This window comes from Dromiciops gliroides, chromosome 2 (assembly GCF_019393635.1).
Source record: "Dromiciops gliroides isolate mDroGli1 chromosome 2, mDroGli1.pri, whole genome shotgun sequence".
NCBI classification, from domain to species: domain Eukaryota; kingdom Metazoa; phylum Chordata; class Mammalia; order Microbiotheria; family Microbiotheriidae; genus Dromiciops; species Dromiciops gliroides.
The window spans coordinates 397,216,440-397,231,589 of NC_057862.1; the positions used below are offsets into that span (position 1 = coordinate 397,216,440).

At 40.1% G+C, this 15,150-nt stretch overlaps 2 protein-coding genes across 4 annotated transcripts in view; one reads left to right on the forward strand and one right to left on the reverse strand.

Annotated features, from left to right (window-relative positions):
- PSME3IP1 (proteasome activator subunit 3 interacting protein 1) overlaps positions 1 to 11,343 on the forward strand; it is a 47,777-nt gene extending 36,434 nt beyond the window's left edge. For all 3 annotated transcript variants that reach the window (XM_043988080.1, XM_043988082.1, XM_043988081.1), the window contains 2 exons: positions 3,198 to 3,262; positions 10,568 to 11,343. In XM_043988080.1, the coding sequence (XP_043844015.1) occupies positions 3,198 to 3,262; positions 10,568 to 10,785 (283 nt within the window). In that variant the 3' untranslated portion in view covers positions 10,786 to 11,343. The remainder of the gene's footprint in view (positions 1 to 3,197; positions 3,263 to 10,567) is intronic.
- LOC122743260 (pancreatic progenitor cell differentiation and proliferation factor-like) lies at positions 1,992 to 2,716 on the reverse strand. The gene has a single exon (XM_043988083.1). The coding sequence runs from the start codon at positions 2,681 to 2,683 to the stop codon at positions 2,339 to 2,341; it is 345 nt and encodes a 114-aa protein (XP_043844018.1). The 5' UTR covers positions 2,684 to 2,716; the 3' UTR covers positions 1,992 to 2,338.
- Positions 11,344 to 15,150: the final 3,807 nt, after the last annotated feature.

A 15,150-nucleotide genomic window follows, 5' to 3' on the forward strand; every position in this document is an offset into this window, starting at 1 on the left:
AATTTTAACTGCATCCTTAACTTAAAGCTTATTTCTGTAATTGGTAGAATTTCATTTAGTAGGATGCCTTTCTAGTCTCCTAGAATTCACCACAGGGAAGGTATTTGTTTCTGTCAGGCAAGGGATTGTTTAACCATGTCACTTTTAGAATTGTGGGTGGAAGAATCATGTGTAGGGCTGATGAGGACTTAGGGACTATGTTGCTCTTGAATCACCTTCATTGCTTTCAAAAAGAGGCTATCAGTGACTACTTTATGGCGCATTTTATTAAAATATGACTTAAAAGGGGGCAACATTTTGTAAATGTTGGTAATGAAATGGACATTGAAATATTGGAAAATCATTTATCTTCAAATCTCAAAGGAAAAAAAAAGGTTGTCATAGTGTTAGAGAAATTTCTTTATATCCATGAATCACACTGCATAACTCGAGTAATATAAAAGGAGCCAAACCACTCAAATTATATGAACAGTCTAAAAGCAAAACTATTTAGGAAAGATCATAGAAAGCTGACCCTTCAGAGTTCTCAGGGACTTCTTGAGTGATTTTGCTTTGGGGGGTTCGTCCAGTCCAGTTTTCTATTTCTGCTCCCTTTCAGTATGATTATCTTGTATAGGATAGCAAACAGTACTTTTAGTAGGAGTTAATACAAACCTGATCTTTTTCCTAGCAAATGTTATACCTATTTCTACCACATTTTTCACCTAATAATGTTTTTTTCTGTAAAATGTGGCAGGGATAATTTATGTAAAGTTTATGTATTTGTGATTTACTATTGTGGATGAGTTTATTTAAACATTTATAATTTTTTTTTCCAGTTTGTGGCATGACGAACATAGTTGCTTACATTTTTTGCCATGAAGACGTAGGTGCTTAAGAAATACTTTAATGTTTGAGTTGTTGTTTTTTAAAGTTTATTGCTGATGGTGCTTATAGCATCTGTGGTCAACAAAACAACTTTTTTCTTGTGAAATCAGAAAGGGATGCATGACTCATTTCTCAGTCATTATGACTGGATCAGTCATTTTTATAAAATCTTAGAGGAGAAGGTGTGGTATAATGAAGAGAACAATGGATTGGGAGTCATAAGATTTGAGTTCAAATCTTCTTTTCACTACTGACGTGTATGATGAAAGTTCCCTTCTCAGCCTCATCTGTAAAATGAGCAGGTTGGACAAGATAGCCTCCAAGGTCCTTTCTAGCCCCAAATCTGTGATCCTGGGAAATATTTGTATTAAATGTTCATTAATCCCTAAAACTACACTAGAAAAATTAATTAGATTTGATCCCTTTCATGTTTCAGTGAGTCTACACTGGTTAATTTAAAGTTTTTATTGATATATATATATTTAATATAACCTACATTTTCCAATCTATCCCTCCCCTCTCCCTTTCTGAAGAACCATTCCCTTTAACAAGGAATAAAAAAGAGGCAAAAAAGGTTAGTTTGGTAAAACTAACCAACACATCAAAAAAGTCTGTTATTATTATTTGCAGTATTTTTACATTACTGGTTCCTCACCTTTGCAAAGAAGGCTGCCTCCCCATATGTCTTCTTTAGAGTCATTGGACTGGTGACCAGGATTTTTTGGAGTATTTACATATTTTTATGCACTGTATATTTTTATGCACTGTGCTTTGGGGCAATAGCAGTACTGATAACATTTCTTTGTAGCCCTCTATTTTTTGGGGGGGGGCAGGGCAATTGGGGTTAAGTGACTTGCCCAGGGTCACACAAATAGTAAGTGTTAAGTGTCTGAGGCCAGATTTGAGCTCAGGTACTCCTGAATCCAGGGCTGGTGCTTTATCCACTGTGCCACTTAGCTGCTGCCTAGCCCTCTATTTTCTCAAAAAGCTGCATATATGTGTTTAGAGTTCTTATGATCTCTCTTTGGAAGGTATGAATGAGGGTATTGGCCTAATTTTTCAGTCAGTGGTTTTTGTAAAATTTACCAAATACTCTTCATCTTTGAACAGTTGTCCAGTAGGTATTCTTTTTTTTTTTTTTAAGGCTGCTCAAAGTTTATTAGTTTCTGTTGAGTACAAAGTAAACAAAGTTACTGAGGCTGCTGGAAAGCACACAGGTGATTTGGATAGTAAAAAAAACAAACGATAAGTGTGGTTTCTTTTACTTGTTTTTTGGTGTTTTGCTTTTGTTTTCCTTTTTTAAAAAACCACACACACAACACAACTATTTCTACACTTAAGCAGCCTGTCTATTCTAAGGGAATAGGTGGGAGAAGGAAGGGAAGGGAAGGGGGAGGGGGGGGAAGGGGAAATGGGCTCTGATGCCTAGCACACTTCAGAAGCAGGGGAGCAGCACAGAGGGTGCTGCTGCTCATGCAGAAGGCCCAGTGTTGGTTTTGCTGGGTTCGCTGACATGCCGCTTCCTCATGGCCTCCTGAGCCAGGTCACAGGTGATCGTGCCATGAGCAACCTGGAAAGTTTTTGAGTGCTCTGGGGATTCCAATATAGTTGTCATGAATGGATGACTCGATTTCCCGAAGAAGAAGCTCGCCCACCAGTGGCCTGGGTCTGATTTGGGAAGACCAGGATGGTGGGGGATCACTTCCCCAGAGTACTCAGCACTTCCACAGGAGCTGTTGCTGGAAGTGGAACCCAGACGTCTTCGGTAGTAGTCATGGGTTGCTACGAGTGAACCGCTGGACGGGATTGCTGCCATGTTGCTTGTTTCTTCTTGCCAGTAGGTATTCTTGAAAGCCTACCTTTAGGCATAATCAGAATTTTTTCATTGATACCAGTTAAAGAATTAGCAATTTGGACAAGGATTAAAGGTATAAAATTATAATAGCCCTGGGGGCAGCTAGGTGGCACAGTGGATAAAGCGCCGGCCCTGGATTCAGGAGGACCTGAGTTCAAATCCGGCCTCAGACACTTGACATTTACTAGCTGTGTGACCCTGGGCAAGTCACTTAACCTTCATTGCCCTGCAAAAAAAAGGAAAAAAAAATTATAATAGCCCCCCAGCTAGCTACCTGTTTTTTGAAGAACCATTTTATTAATTATGCAATCCAGAGACTAATTGTGTCAAATAAGAAATTCTTCCCTCTCCCTATCCCCAGTTCTTTGAAGCTTCCCTGCAATCTGTCCAAATGGTTAATGAAGCATTGCTCTCCCAGCAACGGATGATCACTCTGTACTAACATAACACAAGTCACCTTTTTTTCTTGTTACAGTTCAGAGGGCAGCAACAATGTGAAAAGGCTGAAACTTGACACTGAGCAAGATGATCAGAATCAAGGTGTGTAATAGCCTAAATATCTTACCTTTATTTATCATACATGTGTACCATAGGGATATACTGGGATATATAGTGTGGACTCATTGATAGATAGTTGTATGCCTTATACATGCTGCTTTTAAGAAATAGTAAGATGCTTATAAACAGGCCTGTGTAATTTACTGAAGTGTTTTGGTAACTGCCCTACAAAGAACTGTTAGACCATTAGAACAGAGAAATACCAGTTGTGGTCTCCCAATATTGGTTACATAGTCTTAGTGCTGGCTTTATTTGCAAAGTATTTTTCTTTTTCTAATAAAAATGCCAAGAATCGTAGTTTCTACTTGGATTATAGCCAGTTGGCAGTAGGATATCCAAATGCTCCTGAATGTTTGGCTTGGTCTGAATTTATAAATTAAAACCTCTTCCTTTAGCATAATCCCCAGTCATTTTCTTTGGTAAAACCGTAACTTGGCTACCATTTATTTGGTGAAATCTTTTTTAAGTCACATGTGGTTATAAGTGAAGGTATGTGCTGCAATGGTTAAATCAGGAATTGGAAATTGATAAGACATTCTCTACATATGGCTGTACCCCAACTCTTTTTTTTTTTTTTACATATAAGGTATTTTATTTTTTCCGTTACATGTAAAGATAGTTCTCAACTTTTGTTTATACAAGCTTTACAATTTCAGATTTTTCTCCCTCCCTCCCCTCCCTCCCCCTCCCCTAGACAGCAGGTAATCTGATATAGGTTATATCTATATATCTATATACATATACATATATATATATACACATATATATATATCCATAATAATATTAATCCTATTTCTGCATTAATCCTGTTATAAGAGAAAAAATCAGAGCAATAATGCAAAACCTCAAAATAGAAAAAAAACCCAACAGCACCCAAAACAAAAGAAATAGTATGGTTCAATCAGCATCTATATACTCCACAGTTCTTTTTTTTTTTTTCTTGGATTTGGAGTTCCTCTTCTATCATGAGTTCCCTGGAACTCTTCTGTACCATTGCATTGTAAGAAGAATATAGTCCATCACAGTAGGTCAACACTCAATGTTGATGATACTGTGTACAATGTTCTTCTGGTTCTGCTCATCTCACTCATCATCAGCTCACATAAGACCCTCCAGGTTTCTCTGAACTCCTCCTGCTCATCATTTCTTTTTTTTTTTTAGTGAGGCAGTTGGGGTTAAGTGACTTGCCCAGGGTCACACAGCTAGTAAGTGTTAAGTGTCTGAGGCCGGATCTGAACTCAGGTACTCCTGACTCCAGGGCCGGTGCTCTATCCACTATGCCACCTAGCTGCCCCTGCTCATCATTTCTTACAGCACAATAGTATTCCATTGTATTCATATACCACAACTTGTCCAGCCATTCCCCAATTGATGGGCACCCCCTCAACTTCCAATTCCTTGCTACCACGTAAAGAGCAGCTATAAATATTTTTGTACATGTGGGTCCCTTTCCCCCTTCCATGATTTCTTTGGGAAAAAGACCTAAAAGTGGAATTGCTGGGTCAAAGGGCATGCACAGCTTTATCGCCCTTTGTGTACCCCAACTCTTTATGGGACTGAGGCACAAAGCTTAAATTGTTGGAGTCATCTATAAACCCAAACAAGTCCTAGCTTTATTTCTTAGTAAAAACACAGAATCTTTGAGCTATAAAGGTCTTCAGAGGTCATGTAGTTGGTTTACCTCAGGGCTTAAGCTTTTTCTACTCGAGACCCCCTTTTGCCCAAGAAATTTTTACACAACCCCAGGTGTATAGGTATATAAAATAAGTATACATAAACCTTTTACTGTTGCCAAATTTTTCGCTACCCCCACATTCAGTTATGCAACTCTATATGGGGTCTCAACCCACAGTTTAAGCAGCTCTGGTCTACCTCATATCTAAATAATCCCTTCTGTAGTATCCCCAGTAAGTGGTCATCTAACTTCACTTAAAGACCTCCAATGATCTAACTCATGCTACTTTTGGAAAACTCTTTTGCTAAGCTTTTTTCCCCTCATATCAAGCCTCAAAATGATATAAAATATTTCAAAAACAGTGAATCACCAAAAATGGGTCTCTTACTTGCCATCCGGGAAATGTTTTGCCCATATCTGGCTATCCTATAAAGCATCAGTCTGCAGCATGTTGGGGTTTCTGTTAGGTGAAATCATCTGATTTAATGAGGACCAGTACAACTGCAAAGCTGACAGTACTGCTAAATAGATCTCTTCCCTCATCATTTTATCTGATTATACAGCTCCATTAAATGTGACTCATTTCGTTGATGGTGCTTGCAACTCAATAGCATAGTGGATAAAGCACTGGACTGGCCTTGGAGTCAGGAAGAACTGGGTTCAAGGCCTTCCTCTGATACATTCTGGCTGTGTGACCATAGGAAAGTCACTTCATCTCTCCTGCCAACTCTGTAAGTTGCAAATGAGTTGTCAAGTCTGCATCCATGGAGGGAGTTTCCATATTAGGAGTTCCCTGCTCTGATGAAATCACAGGTTCAGCCACATGCACGTGCATACATAGAAATAAAACCTATGGCTTCTTTAAACCATCCTAGACTGACAGAATGCTCTAATAATAACAATAACTCATTCTAACCTGTGTCCTTTTTTCATAACAACCCTATGAATGAGAGAGCACATTTATTAGTATTATTATTCATTTGACAGAAAAGGAAACCAAGGCACAGAGAGGTTAAAAAATCTTCCCACTATCACCCAGCTGGTGAGTGGCAGCAGTGTTGTATTAGTATCATGCAGCCTCTCTGTCCCCTGCATCAGACACTTTGTACAAATGTCCCTGGGATGGAGTCCCAGAGTCAGAGGACTAGGATTCACATTCTATTATGATCTTGGGCAAGTTACTTAATCTGAGTTTTCTCAGTTTCCATAGCTTAAAAATTAAGAGATTGAACTAGATGGCTTCTTTTCTCCCTGCTCCTGCTCCCTTGGCCGCCACCTTGGTTCAGACCATTGGAGCCTCTTGCTTGTATTACTCTGGTAGCCTTCTCATCAGTCTCCTTGTGTCACATCTTTCCTCTCTCGAATCTGACTTACACACAGCCACCAGATTCCTGAAGCACAGCTCTAGCCATGTTATTCCTCTGCCCAGTAAGTTCTGGTGGTTCCCTCTTGCCTCTAAAATCAAGTACAAACTTCTGTTAGAAGTCCACAGTTTAGCCCCAGCTTACATTTCCAGCCTTTTTATACCTTGCTCCCCTTACTCTGTGGTCAAGCCAGACTGGCCTGGTTATTGTTTCTGGGCCTTTGCACTCATTGTCCCCATTGCTTGGAATGCCTGTCCTTTTAACCCTTGAACTTTCCTTCAAAGCTCTGCTCCAGATCCATCTTCCACCCAAAGCCTTTCTGTATCTCCCCTTTAGTTCCCTTGAGTTTATTTTTTGCATGTTTTATATATACTTATATGTGTATTTGTTGTCTTCCTTGGAAGAATGTAAAGTCCTGGGGGCAGCTAGATGGCACAGTGGATAAAGCACCAGCCCTGGATTCAGGAGGACCTGAGTTCAAATCCAGCCTCAAACAATTGACACTAGCTGTGTGACCCTGGACAAGTCATTTAACCCTCATTGCTCCCCCCGCAAAAGAATGTAAAGCCCTTGTAGACAGAGGGAGTTTTTTTGTCTTTCTATCTCTCACAGTATCTGGCACATCAGAAATGCTTAATGCTTATTTGTTGATTGTTTAGCTGATACTATCTTATCAGATATGATGACCTAGGGAAATGCATGTCTACAAAGTCAGCTTTACAGTTGTATTGGTCCAACCACACCCTTCTTCCCACCCTTCAGCTCTTCCTAGCAGTGCTTGGAAGGAAACATTGTGTTTTACCAGTCCAGAGATCCTCAAAACTGACTGAAGTTTTTGTCACTGTTTGATTTCTGAGTCTTTTGGAGACAAATCCTTTTAGCAAGACCTTGTGAGCATGAGTAATAGATGGGGCCCTATAGCTGAAAGCAGGAACTGTTTTTGTGCACTCGCTTCTTAGCTTTATAGCAGAGCAAGTGAATGCAAAAGTTGGCTCTATCTACTGTCAAGTCACGCATCTGTCTGAATCCCAGGAACACATTCTTATTAGTAATTTTGAGTGTTAGTTTGGCTTTACAATGAGCTCCTGCAAATGAGGAAAACTGGCAGGAGGCACATCCAAATATGCAAGATCAGAGGGCAGGTTTCTTTCTCTTTGGGCAATTAACTACCCTTCTTTTTTCCTTCTAGCAACCTTCTAGATAATTTAGGAAACTCAATTTCCGTATTTTGAAAAGCTCTAAGTGACTTTGTCACTTTGGTATGTATGATAATTGTATTTTTGTGCCTGGCTACTATTCATTTGGCTCTGACTGCCCTGTCTGTAGGAAATGAGGATTTTCCCCTTTTATTTCACAAGTGGAATCTCAAAATTAGGTGGTTTAGTTGACAATAATATCCAGAATCCTGTTGCTAGAATAACATACATACCTGTCTTTGTCTGGGAAGTATTCCATGTAAGTGATTCCAGATAATTAAAGCTCACCTTATTAAGTGTCAAATTCCTTCCTGCCCCATTCACTGCCCCTTTAAAAAAAACATTTTAGATTAGAATCTTTCTGAAGTGTTACATACTTATGGCTTTTGTTTTTTATAGTTAGTCCGTTTGACATTCAGAGATCTTTACAACTTTTCCTCTTCCTGCCTTCCAGACTTATTTCATGTTATTCCCTTCCATCAACTCTTAGGTCCAGCAAAACTGCCCTTCTTTCTGTTCCTCATACACCCCACTCCATTTCCCATTTCTGTGCCTCTACTCTGGTAATCCCCCATACTTGGCATGGCTTTCCTTTCTTGGGCAGGCAGTATAGCTTCTAGGAGACTAGGAGGGAAGAAAAGTGAAATCCCATGAATTCTAGTTTGAGCTAAATCAACAGGCATTTATAAAAAGCACTTTCTGTGTGCCATGCACTAAGCTAAGATCTGGGGATATAAAGAAAGGCAAAAATGGTTCCTGCTTTCAAAGAGCTCACAGTCTTTTTTGGGGGTAGGGGTAGGGTGGGGTAATGAGGGTTAAGTGACTTGCCCAGGGTCACATAGCTAGTAAGTATCAAGTGTCTGAGGCCATATTTGAACTCAGGTCCTCCTGACTCCAGGGCCAGTGCTTTATCCACTGCTCCACCTAGCTGCCCCCCTCACAGTCTTAATAGGAGAGACATCATGCAAACAACTGTATATCCAGAATAAATTGGAGATAATCTCAGGGGTAAGACACTAACATTAAAGATAAAGAGAGAGGGAGCTTATGAGACTTGTGTTTTGAGCTTATGAGTATGGTGTTGTCCTATACATTAATAAGGAAGTTAGGAATAGAGGAAGGTTTTTGGGGGAAGATAATTAGTTGAGTTTGAGGTGTCTATAGAAAGATATCCAATTTGAGGAGTCCAGAAGCAGTTTGAAATGTGAGACTCGAGATAAAAAAGGTTAGAGCTAGGTAAATAGATCTAATGAGGGGCAGCTAGGTGACACAGTGGATAGAGCACCAGCCCTGGAGTCAGGAGGACCTGAGTTCAAATCCGGCCTCGGACACTTAACACTTACTAGCTGTGTGACCCTGGGCAAGTCACTTAACCCCGATTGCCTCACTAAAAAAAAAAAAAATAGATCTAATGATCATCTTCATAGAGATTGGTTGGCGTAACCTGGATGAAGATACAGCAAAGGATACTAAAAGGAACTGTCTGATCAGGTAGGAAGAGAACCAGGAGAAAGCAGTGTCATGAAAACCTAAAGAGAAGAGAATATCAAATAAAAAAGGATAGTTAATAGTGTTAAAAGATTCAGAGAAGTCAAGAAGGATGAGGTTTGAGAAAAGGCCATTAGATTTGGTGATTAGGAGATGTGTCTATAATATGCTATCTCTCTTGGGAAAGTTAGTTAATCTCTGCCTCATTTTCCTCAGTACAAGAAAGTGCCACATAGCTTCTTACTGCCCAGTTACCCCTTGGGGAAACTAAAGATGTTTGTCCATCTGTTAATTGAATTAATTTTTTTCCATTAATGAGCATCTTTTTTCTCTCTCACCTCTACTGTCCACTGGAAAAAGAAAAACAAAATCCTTGCAAATAAAATGCATGGTCAAGCAAAACCAATTTCCATATTGGTCATGTCTAAAAATGTGTTTCATTCTGTATTCTGTATATTTAGACCATCACCTCTCTGTCAGGAGGTGGACAGTAGACCTCATCACTTGTCCCTCTATAATCATGGACAGCCATTACATTGATCAGAATCCTTAAGGCTTTAAAAATTGTTAATTTTGTATAATATTGTTGTTCTAGTATAGATTGTTCTCCTAGTTCTGATCACTTCATTTTGCATCAGTTCATATGAGTCTTTCCAGGTCTTTCTGAAACTATCCCCGTCATCATTTTTTACAAGACTCTATTACATTCATATACTATAACTGGTTCAGCCATTGCTCACTCTCTTAATTTCTCGTTCTTTACCACTATAATAAAAAATATTACTTTAATGACCTTGGCAGGGAGAATATTTAAATGATAGGTACATAGGTTGATTAATATTTACTGGGCAGATTTATTTGAGGATTTGCAGTTGTTAGTATTGCATACAAAGCCATTTTACCTGTGAGCCCTAGTTTCTTCATTTGCAAAATGAAGTTAATAACACTCATGCCACATAGCTCACTTGGTTCTTGTGATGGTTTTGTAAACTTCCAAGTGCTGTGTCATATGTGAGTTACTAGTAATAATGACGATGGTGATATAATCACAATAATAAAAAGCTGAATGCTAATCTGAGCTTTTCAGCTTCACCATTGATTTTAATAAGATTTGAGTCAATTTCTTAATCTCCAGTTCAATTGATTTATCTTTAAGTCAGTTCAATGCAGTAAGCATTATGAAGCACCAGCCAGGTACTGTGGTATATATTGGGAATATACGGATAAGATAGAACATAATCCTTGTCTCTGCCCATCTCACAGAGGCACTGAATGAAGATGGATGAGCTCAAGGGTATGAATGTTTCTCTACAAAAACATTGTACAGGGGGCAGCTAGGTGGCACAGTGGATTAGAGCACAGGACCTAGATTCAGAAGGACCTGAGTTCAAATCCAGCCTCAGACACTTGACATGTACTAGCTGTGTGACCCTGGGCAAGTCACTTAACCCCCACTGCCCCCCCCCCCGAAAAAAAGAGAAAACATTGTACCAAGTCATAATGCATCATCACTTTAAAAAAACAACCCAGATGTAATAGTCCCTAATGCCTTTTTTTTCCACAGACACTCCATCATGTGTGCCACTTGGAAGCGGTTCCTTGAGTGGTTCTACCATTCACTGCCCCTCTGCTGCTGTCTGTATTGGGATCCTTCCAGGCCTAGGGGCCTACTCTGGAAGCAGTGACTCTGAGTCCAGCTCAGACAGTGAAGGCACCATTAACTCTACTGGAAAGATTGTGTCATCGGTGTTCCGCACCAACACTTTCCTCGAGGCTCCATAATTCCTTCTGCTGATGATTCCACTGCAGGAGGCTCCTCCCCCATGGGGTGGTCTGGACACTTAATTTTGCCCTTGGGCATCACCTTCCTTGAAAACCTCCTTTGCCTGCCTGCTGTGCACACAGCTGTGTCTTTAACCTAGTCTAAGAATATGCTAGAATCCTGGCTACAGGAGCTCGATGTTTTGTTTTTGTTTCCCACTCTTGGTACAGGAGACTGTACCTGTTGTGCTGTCTTTTCACTCTCCTCAGCTGGGTAAGGGGCAGGGCAAGTGAGAAACCTGCTGAAAGCATCTCCTTGAACAGAAGACACCTGCTGGTTTGCAGAGGGTTTGGTCATTTTTTCCTTCCCCAGCAGAACTAAGGCAAAGACAGTTATTGAACAGCTATTGTTTGAACATTCTGTTAAGGCTAATTTTACAGCATCATTTTGTTACACTGCATTTTGGAGTGTGCAGTGGGGAAGAGAACTGATCCAGGTGATGAAATGGAGCACTCTCCTGACACGAACCAATTCCTGATGTCGTGTAACTAAATAAAGACTCAAAATTCACATCTGTAGTGACGTGCTCTTATCACTCATTTGTTGTTCATTCTCAAGCTCTTCCTTAAAAGTGTCTATTCCTTCTATCTCCCTTCTTACCCCTCTTCCCAAAGCCCCCAGAAGCCCCCAGTTGACTAGTGAGATCAGTGACATTTCCTGAAGGCTGTTATCTAAGTTATATCAGAGTTGAGGATGCTTTGATCTTTTTGCCTAGCACAATAATAGAAAAGATTTAATGGGAATATAGATTTTTTTTTTCAAATAAACACTTATTAAGCATCTACTATGTACTAGGTACTGTCTGTGCTAAGCACTGGGGATTAATAGAACTTCTTCAGTTTTACCCATTAATAAAAGCTGCCTTTAATCCTCTTGAAAAAGTAGCTTATTTGAAGGAGCTCATAGAATCCAACACTAAAAGGCTAAAGACAAGTGATACACATGCTTAGAGTATCTGAAACAAATGGTATATGACTCAATTGATGCTGTTCCCTTGATGCGAGATATAGTTTTGGCTTTTAACTGTTGAAGATATTTTTAGGGCATCTATTCCTAAGGGATCAGCCCTTCCCCTTCCCTGTGCTGATACCTAGTTTATCACTGACTGCATCAGCTACTGATGCTTTACTCCCTTCCCTGCCAGAAAATCTCAGGGGCTGCAGTGGATTACTATTCAGGTTATGGAAGCCCTGAGGGTGGAAGGGTAGGCAGAGTGTTAAGAAATCTGAACCATTGCTTTAGTCTCTGTGTCAGTTACTTCTCCTTTAGGTGTCAGACTGAGACACACACACACACACACACTCATTCACTCCCATTATATACTGACATTTCAGTGTTGGCAAGTTGAGAAGTCATTCAGTTCTTATGTGGGCAGAGGGACCCCCTCAACCAATTTTCCCTCTATACAACTGCACTTTGATTCCCACTGGCAGATGGCAACTCCTCTTCATCAATAAGTTGACTTCTTGTAAATTCCTTCTCTTTCCTTCTACAGAGCTGCAGTGTGCTAATTGTTCCTTGGCTGTCAGCACAGGCGTGGCTGCCCTGTCTTAACAAACAGTTCTTTAGGTAAGACGGTATGTAAGCACCTTCTGCTTTGTCTCATTGTTCTTACGGTAGTGCCATCATGATTACAGCAGGCACACCCATCAAGCCTCAGAACTGTCACAAGCCACATTAAAAAAAACACGAGAGTTACTATCTAGTTTGGCTCCCCATACTTAGGATCTGCTTTTGATATTAGAGGGAACTTAGAAATGAATGCAGTTGCTAAAAACAATACATAGATTATTTGAATGTATACTTAGTAAGCATTCAGAAGAACAAAATCTATATCATATAACTATTTTTGTTGATGAAGAAAACAACTGTAGAAAGAAGGAAAACTTCCTGCTGCTGTTTCTGTTCTTAATATATCAAGAGATTATAAAACCACGATCTATGTTTTATATTTTTCCTCTGTACCCATTAAGCACATCCTTGGTCCTGAACCAAAACACAGTATTTGTAGTAACAACAGCAAAATGCTTGGCTAATAGCTTAAGCAGCCTTGACAAGGGTCCAGTTTATCTTGTGTTTTTGATTAAAAGATGGGGGGGGGGGTGGTGGCAAAGGGAACTCTCTTAAATTACAAAGAATACTTTTATAAAGTAATCAACAAATACAGTTCATGTTCAAATCCAATTCAGCTGGTTAATTAGAGATGAAAAGCCTGGTTAATAAATTTAAAACATCTCTGCCTTGTCTTCTGAAGAACTTTGATGTGAGGCTCACTCCTCTGGGGAAAGAAGTAGTGCAGAGAAGTTGTGAATACCACAATAGCCATTATAGGTAAAGGAATTAGGAATCTTGGAGCTGGGAGCTCCATCTCAACCCGCATTCTTCTACTGAGCTTAACAGGGGAAATGAAATACTTAATTCAGAGTCTGAACAGATTCTCAGATCAGCCATCGTACCAGCCTGTGGTATTTTTTTCTAATAGGAGGCCATCGCACCAGACGTTAAAGAATTGCTGTTAGAAAATGGCAAAGGGCAAAATGGACCAGCTTATTCTATTTCCTAGCCTTCTGAGCTAAATGTTAATTAGTTTGGGACACACAGTTCTTTGGCTCCAGTGTTGTAGCTGTGGGTATGTGGCTCAGCTGTTGCCTTAAACCCCTCTGGAAAAACAAAAACGAAAGCTTGCTGCCTCTGCGGAGTCATTTGGACTTGGGTATTTCTTGATTTCCTTATGTATCCAGCCCACTTAGCTGTGAGAGCAGCATGGAATTGGAGTTCTGCTCGGTGGGAGGCAGGAAGTTTAGCCCTCTGTTTCCAGTCACAGGTTACGTGCAACAAGCCAGTTGCACATTTGGTTACACTGGCCAAGGCTGGCATTTTGCTGCTTACCTGTGTAGCAGGAGTTAGAGCTGTTGGAGTTAAAATAACAGGTAGAATCTAATAGCCCCCATTAATCACCTGTCAGCCTGAAAGGAGTCTGATGAAGGAATGGAATGAGTTTTTCTCCCCAGCTCCCACCTTTCACTTAAATCTGAATCTTTTCCACAACTAAAGAATCACAGGATTCCAGAATTGGAAGAGACTTCAGAGGTCTTCTAGTTCAATCCTCACTGATGTGTAAATCTCTGTAGCTTCAGCTTTAGAGAAGAAAGCACGGTAGAGTGGAAGGAGGCCAGGAGAGGAGTCAGGAGGCACTTGGCTTCAGATTTTACCCTTTTATTTTTTTTCTTCACTGACTTTATTTTTATATTAAAAATCTGACCATGTTTTATAGAAGAAAACACACATAGCTCACAACTCCCGAAAGTATAATTGCAGCACAAATAGTTTATTTACCAGAAGGATGACCCCTCTATAGCACACACTCAGCAGGAACAGTGAAGACCAGCAGGGCATCTTTACAGGTTCATCTCTGGCACCGCTGGCAAGTCCCTTCACTTCTCTCAGCCTCCTTTTCCCTTATGAGTAAACATGGGCATGACCATACCTGCATTAGGTGTACCTTATAGGAGTCAATGTGAAGGAGATTCAGATGCGTCTATGGGAGTGTCTGTCAACTACTTGGTAAATTTTAAGGTGCTCTTATAATTGTTAAGTGTTTTTTAAGAATTCATCAACTGGGCAGCTAGATGGGTGCAGTGGTAAAGCACCGGCCCTGAATTCAGGAGTACCTGAGTTCAAATCCAGCCTCAGACACTTGAACACTTACTAGCTGTGTGACCCTGGGCAAGTCACTTAACCCCCATTGCCCAGCAAAAAAAAAACAAAAAGAAAAAAGAATTCATCAACTGTTGACAAGTGGTTTTCCGGATGAGGAGCTGCTGTGTCCCTTCGTACATATTTGAAGAGTGTGTGTCCCACCGCTGACCTCTATATTTTATAAAACACAAAGTCTCCAGAGAAGGGGAATTCACTATTTCAACTCTGTAATTTGAAAATACTTCCTTATATGGAGGTAAAATTTACTTTCCTATAGAACTTTTCTATGTTGCTCCTAATTTTGTCCTCTGTAAATATAATCACAAATCCTTAAAATATATGCCAGGACATAGCCTCCATCCTTCATCAGAAAGAATTGGTTGGGAAAAGTGCCTTTACTGATAGCACTAAAGGAATCTTCTCATGTCTTGTAGTTCATTTTCCAGTCTGTCATCCACAAGCAGTAACATAGTTTACTTATGGCTATGAATGCAGACTTCCAGCTGGTATCTTTATTTTAGGGTTGTGGTTTTGGCCTCCTGAAATTACTTGAAGTTTTGTTGGGCTCTGCCAGGCTTTGGTGGGCATAATCAGGAACTACCAACTGCAGGAAACACCTTCAATGA